Source organism: Paramisgurnus dabryanus, chromosome 2 (genome assembly GCF_030506205.2).
Source record: "Paramisgurnus dabryanus chromosome 2, PD_genome_1.1, whole genome shotgun sequence".
Taxonomy (NCBI): Eukaryota; Metazoa; Chordata; class Actinopteri; order Cypriniformes; family Cobitidae; genus Paramisgurnus; species Paramisgurnus dabryanus.
In genome coordinates this window covers 23,065,928-23,082,779 of record NC_133338.1, presented here as the reverse complement: position 1 = coordinate 23,082,779, position 16,852 = coordinate 23,065,928, and the positions used below count along the sequence as shown (strand labels likewise).

General features: G+C 39.8%; 2 protein-coding genes across 4 annotated transcripts in view; both read right to left on the bottom strand.

Moving 5' to 3' along the window:
• Window positions 1-5,038, bottom strand: part of LOC135730754 (actin-binding protein WASF3) — a 46,561-nt gene extending 41,523 nt beyond the window's left edge. For all 3 annotated transcript variants that reach the window (XM_065248662.1, XM_065248664.1, XM_065248663.1), the window contains exon 1: window positions 4,791-5,038. The gene's annotated coding sequence lies outside the window, so the exon portion shown is untranslated. The remainder of the gene's footprint in view (window positions 1-4,790) is intronic.
• Window positions 5,039-8,282: 3,244 nt separating this feature from the next.
• htr2cl1 (5-hydroxytryptamine (serotonin) receptor 2C, G protein-coupled-like 1) overlaps window positions 8,283-16,852 on the bottom strand; it is a 149,709-nt gene continuing 141,139 nt past the window's right edge. The window contains exons 4-5 of the mRNA XM_065248661.1: window positions 11,303-11,503; window positions 8,283-10,179 (exon numbers count right to left, since the gene is read on the bottom strand). Of these exons, the coding sequence (XP_065104733.1) occupies window positions 9,218-10,179; window positions 11,303-11,503 (1,163 nt within the window). The 3' untranslated portion in view covers window positions 8,283-9,217. The remainder of the gene's footprint in view (window positions 10,180-11,302; window positions 11,504-16,852) is intronic.

Here is a 16,852-nt window from a genome sequence, read left to right as displayed (position 1 = left end):
TATGTGTAATAATGAAGTCTCGAAAAATACCTCAATCTGTCACTTTTTGTGATCAGTTTGAGAGGCGCGCTGACTGAAGACTGGTGCTTAAGTTCTTTATGCTTTAAAATGGCTTGTATTTTTGAAATGGCATCCCTTACAATGAAATGCAAATGCTAGCTTGGTTAACTGCCCAAAACGCATTCTAAAGTCTTGTATTGCAGTGTCCAACTTGCATGCAGAGCGAAATCATTGTAAAGCAGCTCAAGTTAGCAAGTGCTTTCGGAGGTGTCGATAGCCTTCTTTCGCTGATTGGCCAGACTTGTGGTCCCCCAACAACTCAGATGGGCGGGCATTGCTCTAGGGTGCCATGTTCTGTCTTTCGACAGAGCCAAAATAGCGCATTTCAAAATCACATTACTAAATCTGCTTTAATAATGACTGATGTTGATAATCGGCAAAACCTTAATATCGACGTAACTAATCGGCCAGATCAAATAATCGGTCAACCCCTACTTCTCAAAATGATGTTAACACACAAACTAGCGGAAGTGTCTGTGGGCAGGTCAGGGGTTTTTGTTTCTCGTGGGCAAGACTGTAGGTGGAGATTATACAAAGTATTGCCTTCATACGTACACAGACAACAGGCGGAAGATTTGCAAATAACATAAAACTCGTAAACGCGGTTTAAAGTCAACTCGAAGCCAATAACTTTATTTATTGTGCACTTTTTGGTTTAACTACTTTTCACAATGTTTACATAGATGAACAGCTATATGACACTCTGCAATACAGGTAATTTTCGAAATTGGATTTGTCTGGCACTTTGAAGTAAAGAGTACACTTAGTGAATATGAAAATGTAACAGGTGTGAGGTTAGTAATGCGCTCTCTCTCTCTCTCGCTCTCTCTCTCTCTCTTTCTGTTTTCTCCCATGATTTTCTCTCACTCTGTCAAACACAATTAAATGTGCTGCTTTTAGCACAATGGGAACAAATCAGCCTGGCACCAATGTGACCTGGAGTCCCCATTCCCCAGTGCACGCACACAGACAAGGCTGACTGAGTAGGCATAGGGCAAAACACGTCAATGCCTAAAGCTATGCTAGCACTCTAAGTCCTGTTCTGATATGAGACTTGTCTTGTATCTACAGTTTCAGCAGCTTTATTAAGGTAATGGACGGGTTCCACAGGTCCTATATCTGTATAAATGGCAAAGACTAAGTAGAGATAAAACTGGACTACCTAAAGAGACATGGGTCAAATATGGCTTAGGGCTAAATGAAAATGGCAGGAGGCTTTAGAAAGAAGAAAAAATAGTGGCGTAAAAAAAGAATGTAAAAGCAGTAATTTACAGCCAAAGTCCTTTTGAGGACAAGAGCGGCCATTCTGACCACTGCAATCTCCCCCATTAATATCAATACCAGTGACAAATCTTAATATTAAATATCATTGTTTAAAGCTCATTCAAATACCAATGTAATCCATTCATTTTTATTTCATAAAGTATTAGGTTTTCAGCTTGTCACAGTGAAGTGAAAGTGACGTAATGACCAGTGTATGGTAACCCATACATAGAATGTGACCTCTACATTTAACCAATCCAGTGAGTAGTGAACACACGCACTTCAAGTCGTAAACACACACGGAGCAGTGGGCAGCTATCCCTGAATCACCCAAGGAGCGTTGGTCAAGGGCGCCTCACTTGCAACTTGACTGTCGGCTAAAAAAAAACTCGGTTACAAGCCAAACTCTCTAACCATCAGGCAGTGTGTGATGTTCATGTCTGGTCTTAGATTGAAAGCAGAACAAAGGCTATTACAAATTAGCCTGGTTGCCAGCCGATCGTAGCCCCGCTCACATCATTTTAGGGCGGGAAGTTCGGTCTGGCGTCGCTCTGTTGTGGCGCAACTATGCTCAACCCAAAGCTGGTCGAACCAATCAAATTGTCAGGAAGGGCTTTATACGATGATGGACAGATGATCAACAGTAACATAATCAACCACGTCACCAAAGAGTGCTGGTGTTGAATCTGTTTAAAACAAAGACGGCTGCCGCTAGAGAATTAAGATGTGAAGATTCTGCCATCGAGTCTGTTCTAGAAGATATCAACAGCACATTGATTTTAAAAGAGGAACAGAGAAACGCGATCAAGGCATTAGTTGATCGGAAAGATGTTTTTGCTGTCCCTCCTACGAGATTCAGCAAAAGTTAAATTTATCAGCTGGCTCCGATGGACGCTAAGAAGACTGGACTCAATGAAAACCCAGAGGTCATTGTTGTTTTTGTCACACTCATGGAGGACCAAGTAAAAGAAGCAACTGAAATGGGCATCATGGCGAAGCAACATGCCGTGCACGACAACATGGATATGACTAGCGGCCGTTGCCAGCTCCTTTTCGGAAGCCTGTGAATGAAGTTCATCTAACTTACAAATGGTAAGAGATAGTCTGACTGCATGACTTAGTAAATAACTCACAATGTCATGAAATGTTGTAAACATAGTAGGTGTTGATGTACGTTCGCTAACTCAGACTTAGTACAATCATAATGTTAGTCTCATTGTAGCAAAATAACTAGCAGGTCAGGCTGCAAAAGGACAGACGGCATTTCAACATACGTCACACACTTGGTTGCTCTGATTGGTTGTAGGTCTATCCAATTGAGTGCAGAGACATTTTTTGTCCTGGTTCGGTTGAAACACACCCCATGATCACAGCCCAATGGAGCGGTATCAGACCCACATTCTGACTTGAACTTTGAGTATGACAACGTCAGGCTAATTACAAAGTACACATTAATAGAACAAACACAAAACCATTCAAAAGACTGCAAGCAGTCAAACTGAATATTATTTCAGGGACAAAATAATCTGGAGGGGTGATGCATGAAATAGCACTCCAGAATATCTGAGTTAAAGTAGCAACTTTTGACTGGCCATAAACCTAATGTCAGAATCTATAAAAACACTAGCAACTCAAATGGTCGCTTGCCATGCACCATCCAGACACAATGTGTTTTTAATGGCAGGCAAAGATTGATGATAGAAGAGCAACACACTGATTCACAACATCAATGATCACTAGAGTGGCACCCATGTAAAGTTATTGCCACAGCTACACAGCATCGATCATGCACTACAGCCGCCTAATACTGCAAAGTCAGCATGTTGACAAAACAGTCCTTGTATGTACCCGTCTTATGTTTTCAGTAAATACTTAATGCTAAATTTGATGACAATTTTAATGAATAAAGTTTACAAAATAAAAGAGAGAGAGAGAGAGAGAGAGAGAGAGAGAGAGAGAGAGAGAGAGAGAGAGAGAGAGAGAGAGAGAGAGAGAGAGAGAGAGAGAAAGAGAGAGACTTAGAGAGAGAGAAGGGGGGGGTAGCCAGTCATCTAGTATTTAGTCATCTTTTGATGGTCTCAATAGAGAGGCTGTGCTTGCATTTTCTTGTTTTGGTTGAGTACAAGAGACCAACAAAAGGCAAATGTCACACACAAAACAGCACTTTTACATAGGCATGGCGTTTTATCAAAACAGAGGGGAAAGTGGCCTGCCATACAATGACAACAGTAAACAGAAAAAACATATGGGAGCAAACAGCCCTGTGAGAAATATATATATATATATATATATATATATATATATATATATATATATATATATATATATATAAAATGAAATAAATAAATATTTCTTATTCATACAAATTCAACCATGCACTAAAAAATATTGTCATGTCATATTGTTTAGTATTGGAGGACAAGTCAAAGTTTACAAAGATTCAAGATTAAATCTAAAGACCTTACAATTATAACTAGCATGAACTTATAGCTGACTTATAATACTTACTGTACATCAGTGTGTTTTCGTTTCAAAACACATTACTGATTCTGCTAATTGATATTTTTGCCATTATTAGATTAAAGTGTGGACGGAGATCTTTTGTTAAAACACCAGTAAAGATGAGTATCATTTTTAGTTTAGAGCATTTTAGTTTTAAAGCAGTGCTTTAATGTAAACAATGCCTTTACTTAATGACATAAACAGAGAAAGTGGTCTATTCATATTAAATAAACAAAGTACACATGATTGGTTGGCAGTGGTACATGGGAAGCTGAAAGATTTTCCCTGTTTGACTTGACAATGTAGTAATGTAATGTAGTTACTGCAGTCTTTATAGTTATGGTAATAGTTTACCTTTATTGATATGAAATGTAGCTTTATTACACTAACACTTTCAACCTTCACCCACATTTAATTCTGCACTATGTATAAACTGACAATTGCTGGAAACACTACAGAATGGATGGATGAGTACACAGATGCATTGTGGATATTTTTGTCTTGGTGTGGGGCATTAAAGCCCTGACAGCGTCACAACGTAAGGTAAGATGATGTTTTAAAGACAAGTGGTCAATTACATACACACTAATAGATTTTTCTGACTAAATTTAAACTGGATTTAAATAATTACCCATCATAATAGTTATATAACTGTTCGTTTTAAAACTGTTCTCAACCAAATAAATAATAATATTAATGTCAATTGTTGTATTAGTACATCTCATTTATGGTCGACTCATCTAAGCAGGTTATAATACAAGTCTAGCACACAACACGTAATTAAAAATAATTACATCGCGACAAATATTTTCCAGGTTCATCGTTCATCTGGTCACAACCATAGCGTGTCACGTTCAGCCTTGTCATTCGATCAAAACAGAGCTTTGCACGATGTTAGCGTTAGCAGCTCAGCTTTGTCCAAGCCTGTGAGATGCAAAACCGATTAGCAAGACCGTTTGTTTTACCTGTGTCAAGCAAAGGGCTGCCGCTCCGTCTCTCTGATATTACTCCCTCCGCTGTTCCCTCGTTATGGGTTTTCACATTGCACTCATTGCTCAACCGCGATGACTTTGCATATGTTAATGTAAATAACACAATGCGTGCGCGAGACAGGTTCAGTTAAACCTCGGAATGATGCGACTAGCGTGCGCGTTTCCTTGACAGCGTTGATTCTGCTGCGCCTGCGAGAGCTCGATGGTAACGGTGGCCTGTGCGCGTGCGCACACTGGATTCAGACCTCCTCCCATCAACATAGCGACTGACCGAGTAGCTGGGAATGGGGGCTTTAAAATGGTAAAATGTCGGTAAGCTAAGCAAGAACAAATTGCTCTATTGTGTGATTTTTTTGTAGTAAACAGATTTAACAATGGACATTTTTAAACAGACGTCGAGTTTTTACAATTTGTAGATTGTGTTTTCGTTTTCTATTACGTATCTTCCTATATTCATCAGGAGATGGCAGCATTGTTGAAAGTCTGGACACAAAATTACACACAAAAAAAAAACAGTAATAAAAATTGTCCATAGTAGGCTACCCATAGTATAATTTCTTTTAAAAAAATTAAAAGAAAAAAAGTTCGTTTAAAGGGTTTAAAGTAAAAGTTTACGTGACCTCTCGTTAAGATTCATGTTTAAGTTTGCACTTAGATTTATGTAAAACGTGGAATAAAGAAGTTGTTCTGTATATGAAGAATGTAAAAAAATACAAAGAATGTGTTTTTTTTTATCTAAACAAGTATGCGTTGTTTACATAAAGGTTGTTGCTGTCCTTGGTCCTGAAAGCTACATAAAAGCTATATTTTATTTTGATTACAGTACAGGCTACATTTTATACTGCGTTTTCAGTAAAGTACACTTTAAAAAAAGAAATACCATTAATCACCATCACAAAGTACACTGCAGAATGAATGGTAATCATCTTTTATTAAATAAATAGCAGCTTCACAAAAGGATAACATTGTGGAAATGATGGGTTTCAACAGAAAAGAGGGTTTAGTAAAACATTCACAAGCTAAGGTATAAAAAAGGCAAGTGATTAAGGGGAAATTCTAAGGATCTACACAGAAAAACGGCAAGAATTTACAGCTTTATACATGATATAATCATAGACATCCTCAAGTGAACATTTGTGTTCTTGCAGACCACCATTTGTTTTGGACAGTTCATCCATATAAAGTAAATTATTTCATTACTTCTGTCTATTGTGCAGTTTTGCTCCTTGCCTCATTCATTCGTGACCACCTGATGAGGTAGTTGGAAAGCTCACAACTGACCCTACATTCAACAGAGGAACTGTTCTTCAAACATAGAGGCTTTAACTTCAGTTCGAGGAGAAAAAACAACTTAAGATGCATTTTAAATATTGCAATATAAATTCAATCCTATTTCAATCAAAACAAATATTTGATATAAGGTGTCTCATTGATTTTAAATTTGACCTCATTCTGCTACTTGGTCCAGTTTGCTAATTTATTGCAAGCTGTGCTTTGGAGAAAACTGGAGGTTTTAAGTCATGTCTTTCTCATTGTGAGGCAAGAAAAAAAATAATGAGCCCATTGTGATGTTGTTTTACTGTAGCTCACAGAGAGTTTATTTAAAATACCTTATAGAAGATGTTTACAAGCTAAAAAAAACAATGATCTGACTTGCAAGTGTATTTAGACAGCATAGATTCATCCATATTTCAATGCAACTAGCTTGTATGGTGCAGTAACTTTAAAATGATCTACTTGATTTATTTTAAAGTGCCAGACAGATCAAATATCGAAAATTACCTGTATTGCATTGTGTTACGTAGCTATCAATCAATGTAAACGATGTGCAAAGTAGTTATACCAAAAAGTGCATAAGTTATTGGCTTCTAAAGTAAGAAGTTTAGTGTGAATTGCTAAAACGAGTCAAAATATTTCCGAATCTCTTGTCTGTTTAGGCAATACTTTGTATAATCTCTGCCTACAATCTTGCCCGCAAGTAACGAAAACCTTGACCTGTCCACAGGCACTTCCGCTAGTTAGTGTGTTGTTGTCACTACCAAAGGATGACGAGGTGAAGAATCAGTGGTTAAAATGACTTTTTCAAGGTGGGATTTGCTAAACGTTTGGTCATGAAAGATGGTTTAGTAGCAACTTATTTTGGAACAACATCTCCAACGTCTCCAAACAGCCTGTAAGTATGATTATTACATTGTGTTTATTTTGCCCAAGTGTTCTGAATGTGTTTACTGTAATGTCTTATTAGTCACGCTAGCAACTGGTTAACGCATGTTGCAGTTACTGTTTAGCTGTGGCCCAGTCAGCTTACATACAAGTTGGGCCCTATCCCAAATGGCACAGTCCAGACTTGTGGACGTCTTCAGAGTCCACACTTTGATGACATCATGTAGTGCAGACCTTAGGGACCCTTCTCACAAGTCAACGAGGGCGCACCGAAGTTGTATTTTGGGACAGACTGGAGCATCAAGCCAGAAATAAGAAGAGAAGTTGCCCATCAGTGTGAACTCCTCCCATCAGTCGTCTGATTCATTTGATTGCTCTTTCGCAAGGACTTCTGAGTTGGTAAAGTGTGTGAAGCCTGCATCAGTGCCGGTTTTTCCGAAGACCACATCGAGGGTGCAAATGGGTCGGTGATGAGCACACTGAGCATAAAAATGACAGATGGGAAACCCTACGGACTCGTAGACTAAGCAAGCACACGCAATTTAAAGGACAAGTTTGGTATTTTAGACTTAAAGCCCTGTTTTCAGATTGTTTATGGTGAAATAGAATGGTTTTGACTGAAATTTCGACATTTTCGGCTGCCCTGAGAATTTTCGCGTGTTTGTGTTTCAGCTCAGACCTCTACAATGGATTTAATGGTGCACTGGAACAATCCTTTCTAAAATGCATTAAACTTTCGTTTACAAAGACGTGAAACTCACCGAGTGGTCAGGGGTGTTCACTGATATGCTCACACAAAAATCGCTGCAAAAGATGCTTTTCAACAGCTGTTTTAGCATTCGTTGTTAACTTGTGGACCTATTTTCCCAAACGCCTCACACCCGTACATTCTTCCGCTTAGAGCTTGAATAATAAACACTCCAGCCCAGGTGGTGGCGCTAATCCGCCTTTGCCAATTGCAAGAATAGAAACAAAGTTCCTGGCGCGGAGTAATACCGTACCTCACAGCACATCTAATACATGTCAATGGAGGTGGTAAAAACTACGATAAAACCTGTTGGAATGCGTCTTTTGGAGCGATTTTTGTGTGAGCATACCAGTGAACACCCCTGACCACTCGGTGAGTTTCACGTCTTTGTAAACGAAAGTTTAATGCATTTTAGGAAGGATTGTTCCAGTGCACCATTAAATCCATTGTAGAGGTCTGAGCTGAAACACAAACACGCGAAAATTCTCAGGGCAGCCGAAAATGTCGAAATTTCAGTCAAAACCATTCTATTTGACCATAAACAATCTGAAAACAGGGCTTTAAGTCTAAAATACCGAACTTGTCCTTTAAGGCCACAAGACTGAAAGTCCACATTAAGTGTGCCATTTGGGACAGGGCCTTTCTTAGATGAGTGTAAATTTTTGTGTCTGTTGTCGTTTTTATTACTTAGCTTAATGATGAATGATGTGTACTGATGTTTGTTATCAAATTCTTGATGTCTTGTCAGCAAGTCACATTAGCATTAGGTCACTGCATGTTGCACTATTGTTGGACTGTGCAGAGACTGTGTCTGTTGACCAATCAGAGCAGAGTAGGCTACCGAAAGGTGGGGTTTAGGCAGGCTGGATCTTTGAAAGACTTTGCAGGAATTGTTTGGGAATCTCTGAGAAATAGGGTAACTATTAAATTTATAATTTGAGAAAATAACTGTTTTTGACCTTGCATGCATTTAAACCTTGTGTTGTAATGTAGGGGACTCCTTAACAATGTTAGGAAGCTTAGAAATTGGACCTGACTGGCACTTTAAATAATTCATGTTTATGTTTTGGGTTCATACTAGTCTTAATGTAATGATTCAGTTTACCACAAGAGGATGCTGTGACTCTGTGAAATATTTGCTGCATGAACTGCAGTCTTGTGTCAGCAATGCTCAATTGCCCAATGCTGCTTTAGTGGGACACTGGCTACTCATGCAGGATTTATTGACATTCAGATTCTGAACCTGTTAACACAAACGCACACGCACGCGCACACACACAAACATTCCTTCTCAGTTTCCTCACACTGACACAATATTGTCTGACCCTGTTAGTTTATTGTCACGTCACTGTATCGATCGGCAAACTTTCTATGCTGTGATACAGCCGAGGCTGTAGCCAATCACAGTGATGTGGCATCTTGACACAGATCAAGAAATATCACTTTGATCACATCACACCCAGCATCCATGTCACATAAATAAGGATTTTTAAACACTGCTGGTATGTTCTGTGTGGCTATGGCTGCTGCTGATGGATAGCTCTGATAATCCCGGTTTTAGCTCCAGTCCAGGGTCGGTGTCCATGTCATTGAGCTCCAGATTCCGGATTCCATTCCCATCGCCGTTCCGGCAGTTACTGTTACGGTCGACAGCGATTTTTTGGCAAATCAGGATGGGCGTGACTGCTGCGTGAGATGAACATGGAATGTTTATTGGGATGGCTTTAAGCCCCACCCTTCTGTACTGGCAGTGCATGTAACTCGAAAATGCCCGTCTGTATGTCTTGTTGAACAATGTGTATACTAAAGGGTTAACCCCTGATGAGATGTACCCTACCCAAACAAACACGTTTAGCAGTTCATTGAGCAGAGGCTCGTTACAAGCTCCGCGGCAGAGGACGTACAGAACGTTAGTGATAAAAAAGGGACACCACATGATCAGGAAGAGGAAGAACACCACGCCCAACACCTTGGAAGCTCGCCGTTCGTTTTTGATTGCCTGCATCATGCCACGTCGGCCACGGGCTCCGCCCGGGTCTCGTCCGGCGGGGGAATTCATTTGAGAAGGAACCTCTGAGCTCGGGATCATTGAGATCGTGTCTGACGGCGGGGTCAGACCGAGGGTGTTTCCGTCACTATTGCCGATACGAAGACAGTTCAGGCTACCGCGGCGAGACGGAGCAGATGGTGGGGCAAGCTGCGAAGTGGATTGAGCAGGAGGCTGCAAAGGCTGCTGAGAAGACGCTTTCCCCTCGAAAAGGAAGACTGTGGCTTGACGTTGAAGCGCTTGGACGGTAAGACAATATGTTACCACCATGATGACCAGAGGAATGAAGAAGGCAACGAATGAACCAACCAGTATGAAGCGCTCCTCGTTCAGAGCACAGTTGCCATTTATAAAAACCTTATCTCTGTTATGCAGTCCAATCACTGGAATGGGCATTGAGATACCTGCAAGAGAGGGACCAGAGGATTAAGACACAGAGAGAGAAATAATCAATAAATGAAACTATCTACATATGTACAACAACAGTAGTCGACAGTAGAAAAGCAGGGAAAGGAATAAAGAAAGAGATTTTAGACCAAAGTCAGACAGTAAGACTAACAAATGAGAGTAGGAGGTTCAAAAGTAAATTGACCAGGAAACAGACATAAAGGATTAAATGCTCTCAGTTTTCCAAACAGATCAGTATCCTATTGGTTGAAAGAGAGGATCTTTATTTAATAAAAGCAAATGAATCAGTCTATCCGATGGAGTCTTAATGCTGTGTTAGATCCGACAACAATCACATAAATAATGGGCTCATGTTTAGATACACAAACTTTGTCATCTGCACTGTCACTTTTAATTCTATGTAACATTAGGCAAATGAGACAAGAGTCCTCTGGGGACAAAGACAGAAAGATATGGAAAAAATGAGAAAACAGAAAAGAGATGTGGACAGATTTGGTGATGGGGCTGTCGTTCATTTACAGTATGCATGCATGCTTTAAAGAACCTGTTATTCACAGCAAGAGTTTATCTTTCTAGCTTTGTAAAGTCTACACAAAATGCTAGGTTTTTTTCAACCCAGGGTTGGGTCAAAAAGAGACGAGCCTAGTTTATATTTGACCCTACAATGGGTTGAAACTACCTAGCATAGGTTCAGTTGCAACCCAACAGGCTGGGTTCATCCCTTTTGACCCAACGCTGAGATGAAGAAAAAAAAAAAACCCTTCAAATATAAATGCCAAACCAGACACAAGAGGGCGGTAAGGCAGTACCGTTAATGCAACCCCTTAACATTTCACACACGTACTTTAACAAGCTGACTGACTGTGATTTATTTTATTTAACAGTAGGTGGTGATCTTAAGCACTATATTAAACATTCAATCAATCAAAACTATTTTGAATTCAGAGAAATAGGCTCTTGAAGAACAACTCTGTTTGATGAAGAAAACTGTTGTATGTAATTTTCACAATGCTTTTTTCTGGCCTTTTACACCCAGCTGGAGACTCGTATGGTCACTAGAACATTTACATAGTTTTAAGAAATTGGACCATATTCATATAATATAATTTTTTTACTGACCTATTGAAATGGTCCAGACAGCAGCAATCTTTAGCATGGCCTTGGTGCGGGAGTTGAATCTGCTGTGCTCGATTGGATTGCGTATGGCCACGTATCGGTCGAGGGAAATGGCACACAGGTGCATGATGGAAGCAGTGGAGAAGAGAACATCTAGATATATCCAAATTGGACAAAGGGCGCTGGGCAACGGCCAGGCATAATCTAAAGAGACAGAAAGAGAGAGACTTTTTGGTATACATCCTTAATGTAACATTCATACTAATGTACAGGTATGTAGAAAGAAAGTGACAGTTTCAAGGCAAAGTGGTCCTGACAGCAATAGAGATAAAAATGGCTGTGTTATGTGAGGAGCCCTAAAATAACCAATGCTATGGCACAGCCAGGTTATGTAAAAAGCAAATTATTTCTAGTTGTGTAGGATGGGAGATAAAAGTGATGCACACTATCATAGTGGTCAGTGAAAACGTACGTCAAAAAACAGAAACCCTTTAATTATGGCCTCAAGTTTCCGAAAAACCAACATTTAACTTCTTACCAACAAACTTTTCTTCAACATACTTGAACTAGAGATGCGTACAAGAGATGTGACCTCTAATATAACATTTCATGCCTAAATTGATAGGCTTTCAGGTGGCAGAAGCTGCAAAATGAAAACGTCCCTCAGAAAGAACACGTACTAATGCAGGGTCAGGTACTTCCACGGAAAGGTCTACAGGTCTTAAGGGGAACGTCTGAGGGTCAGACGACATTAGTGCCAGACGAGGCGTGATTTACTCTCAATTTAATGTTTTATTGGAGCACAGGGTAAGTGCAGGCACTCTGGTGATGGATGGAATGAGGTTGGACCGAATCCAGAAAGCATTGTGAAGATCAGGACACCTGAACTGGAGATGCGGGAACAGCTGATGCCAAGTTAACAAAATTAATGATAACACCGTTTCTTTGCCAACATGAGACTGGCAAGTGTTTTGACACAGATGGTAAGCAAAGGGGTTTTCCTTTCCTCATTTATTTGTGCATCCGGTGTCCGCATTCACATTCTTCACCGCAGTGAAATAGCCAACGGTACATGTAATCTCACTTCTGCTAAATGATGAAAAACTGCTGCCACAGAGTCATGAGGTTACAGATAATACAGAGTAGGGTTAAATATATGCAGCGAGAGAAAGAGATGGAGTAGGAAATAAAGTGAGGGTGTGGCGAAGTGTGGACAGTGCATGAATAGGTTAGTCCAACCCCCCATAAAGGTTTTGTTTAAATTTATTTTATGTCAGATGTTTATTGTTTTCATTATACAAATGAAGGTGTTTTCAAGATTTATCAGTGACATTCATTGTACAATAAATGTAACAGATTCTGTTTAATGCTATTATCGTAATTGAGAACTTGTTCCCTACCAAATAAATTCTGGTTTAATTGCAAAATATATAAGACAGCTATGAGGCAAGAGGGAAACATATGCATTTAACATATCCACCTTGAAATTTTGACTCAGAACAAGGGTATGTTGTATAATTTTTCTTTTACACCGAAATGGTGACGGTGCAATATAAACTTCTCTCGTACACTCTTGTATCGAAACCAGTCTCAATCAGTTTCCTTCTGGAATTAAACGTAATGCTAACCACTGTTTGTAGCAACTAACCAAGCCAAAAGATATATGAGCTACAATGAATAATGATCTGTTTCATGTCATTTTCTGTTTGTTGTTCGTTGCAATGTTTACAGAAAGCGAGGTAATGTTGGTATCCTTAGGCTTTCAGTATATATATTATTTGTCAGTTGGTAAAAACTACATTGTACTTGGTGGCCTGATCAGTTTCTACCACAGTGGTTCAAGCGGTAACTGTCCCAGAGTCCCACTGTGGTTGTCTAAGGCCATGGCTGTGGTCTTCATTCTGGTAAAACAAGGCATGCGCATCCATCCGAACCGGTGCTGAGTGCATGTGGTGCAGCCCGTGACCATCTCAGACTCCAATCATTATCTGGTTGGTGCAGACAACAGCTGCTGTCATCATTTGGTTTCCACTGACTTGAACCTAATGCAGGGCTAGTCAACTGGCGCCCCAATCATCTATATTCGGCCCGCCTGTCATCTTTGTCTGACTTAAAATCACCGTGGTAACTTTTACCTTTCCACTATACCTGACAAATGATGGTCGAAAAAAAAAGAGTCCGAAAGAGGCAGAGTGGGGTGCAGGGGAGTTGCTAGACATAAAGCTGTACTGGGGCAAAGGCCCCCCATTTTTTTTCGCACTTTTTTTTGAAAGCCTGCAATGCTTTTCTCAGCAACAATGCAATTTAAAAGACTTGACAGCGGGTTTCCTGAGATTTTTCCTCTAATGTTTGAGACCTGACTGGGTGAGTTGTTTACCTTCCTTAAACTCATCATGGATCCTTTCTGCTTCCCTTTCCATGCTTTGCACAAAACATTCATGTCCATATGCAGGAAACAATAGTGATTAAGTCAAAATACGATTATCATTATTATAAAAGATCTTACTTTAGTTTCGTCATGTTTTTATAAGCTACCTCAGTCGCGTGGTGCCTCCTGGACTTTTTTATGCATCGGTGCGTGCACGCGCCAGTGCGACTGCTGCAGCGCTTTTACAAGCGTGACTAACATAACTGCATAAAAAACTACATTGCATTGTAACAAACATAACTACATTGCATATAGATCCGTTCTTGCCGTGATTATCTTTGGAAATGAATACACTAGATAACTGCTAAAATTTAAACTTGAGATTTACACTGGGGCACGTGCCCCAGTAAAATGGGTCTAGCGACGCCCCTGGTGGGCTGCCAACCATCTCATCTGCTGGTGTGTAATTATTAGATCTTATTACACGGCTCTCTGGAATGCTTGATTCTGATTGGTCAGTTGAGACATTTGCAGGTTCGTTCTTTTCAAATAATAACCGCTCCAAAATAATAACGCATAGCCGGACTACTTGCACGAGTAAAATCGCTCCGCGCCAATAAAGATCAATAAAGATTACTGTCTGTTTGGCGCCATCTTGTGACAAACACTCGACAACCACGACGAGACACAGACAGCTTACTGAGACTGAACTTGACAAAATAGAGCATGACAGCTACGAAGCCAACACACAAAAAAAATACAGAATGGGCATTAAAACTTCTCAAAGACTGGTTAAAGAGAAAAAAATGGAGACAGACAAGTATGAAGCAGAGGATCTTAATAAGGTATTACGATCATTTTATGCATCTGTGAAAAGTTTCGCGGAAGGATAAAAATGTTAATTTAAAACAAATATGCCAATAAAATGTTTCAAATTCATATTCTTGTCAAGTTTTTTTTCTTATGTGGCAAGTAGCCGTGTAATACGCGGGATAATGTAGAGGCAGCCGGTAGTTATTGGGAAATAAGCCCCTTCAGTGTGATACAAGACCCTCCGCTTCGCGTCGCGTCCTGATCACACTGTCGGGGCTTATTTCCCAATAACTACCGGCTGCCTCTACATTATCCCTTACTTATTTGAGCTTCGGATGCATAAAAAAATAAACTTGTGCGACTAAACCACGTCACACGCTGACAGGAAGTGATGTATTTCAGTGTGTTCCAATCAAAACACTGTGTGCAAGCTGAAAATTATTAATCCTTTTTTGTTTAACTGATCAGTAACACTTGAATTCTTTAAAAACGATTGAATATTGATATTATTGAAATTAGTAACTATAAATAAATTTTGTAGATTAAAGGGAGTTCGGCCAAAGATTATATTAAACCCCTGATTTATTTGTGTCTACATAATCTCTGATTGTGTTTAATGTACTATATGTTATCAAGGAAAACTGGACAATGTGGGTTAGAAAATGAAATATTTCATCTGCTGCTGTGACAGAGAAGCTATAGACCCCTTAATCGCCTAAGTCACTGTAGCCCTTTTCACACAGACATTCCGGAAAATATACGGGAAAGACATCCTGGATTTTTTTTTCAGAATCGTTAGATTTTTTGTTCATTCACACTGACAAGATTAGCCGGCATCTGATGGTCCCGGGAAGACACGTGACCTGTTGAAAGTCCTTCCCTCTCTTCTACGCAGCGTCTGAAGTTTGCATATTATTTATTATTTCTCTCTCCAGAAACAACTCGCGTGCATTTTTGTTTATGATAAGACTATAAAGGAGTGCGTGAACGCACAGTTCTATGCTGGTGAATGATCTCAGCTTCTGAGTGGATATTTGACGTGCTCCCTGATCTCTGCTTTAATTTTTTAACTTTCAGACATTTCTCATAGTGATTGTTTATATGCATTTAAAACCCCCATTTTGAGGAGATGAACGATATATCTTGTTGGGATGGCGCGTGGGCATCTTCGTTTATTATAGCTCAAATGAGCAAGTGACGCGATATTCTTTTATGCTGCTGAATAATCTCCGTTTCAACGCAGTAAGTCACGAGCTAACTTACCTGATATCTGCTTCAGTCCAGTTTGCTGATTTCTCGTCTTGAATGTTGTAAATCCCTCATTTTAAAGAGTTGAACCAACTTCATGTTGCCATGACACGCGCGTCCTCACTACAGCACGTGCGTCGTTATTTATGCGTCTCATTGATCATTTCCTGATAACTGTTTCAATCTAGTTTGCAACATTTCTCGTAGTGAATGTTTATGCATGTTATCTCTCGTTTTAAGGAGCTGAACCATAACTTTTGTTCGCGTCATCACTACGACACGCCCATTACAGCATTGTTTCGGCTTCTCTTTCACACAGAGGGTTTTCCGTGTATCTGACTAGGTCCTCTTTCCGGCAACGATACCAGAAGATTAACGGGACGAGTTTGTGTTCACACAGACGCTTGTCTGGCAATTTTACGGGTATTTTCTGGGACCAAAGGTCTGTGTGAATGGGGTTTGTGATGTCACCACTCTTGCTGGAGGCAAAACAAATAAATAGGAACCCATAACAGGCATGCTAAAAGTTTGAGGTTTTGACTTTAAATTGTCATCCTGTTGTGTTTTTGGCTGCCAGAATAGAAGGAACAGCACTTTTGGTTCTAAACTAAAGTTTTACCAGATCCCGGCAGACATTCCTTCACAGAAATCAAGATGACAATTGTGGTTAAAGGCTATACGGAGTACAGACTGGACGGAGAAGATCATAAATAATGCTCGTGTTTGCAGTGCACACTTCATATCAGGTAAAATACTCCATGCATATGTACTGGTGTGTTGGTTTAATCTAGTACAAATCAGCGAGTTTCTGCTTTATAGGTGAAAACTCGCCAACCTTCAATATTGTGTAGCTTAAAGGTTAAACAAACGAACAGCGATAGATGTGTGTGCCATCCTTTGAATGGTCTCTTAAAATAATCCACATTGATAATCATAGTTATCACAGCGATACGTTACATTAGACAATAAGCCTTGACAAAATTCCCCAAACCACCCGAAAGAAATTCATATGCTGTCTAGGAAATCTCTAAAACCTGGTAAAAATATTTCCAATGAGAACAAGATATGAGAACTACAGAGTTAATTTACAAAATAGCTGTCTTGGTCCCACAGAATCAGTGACT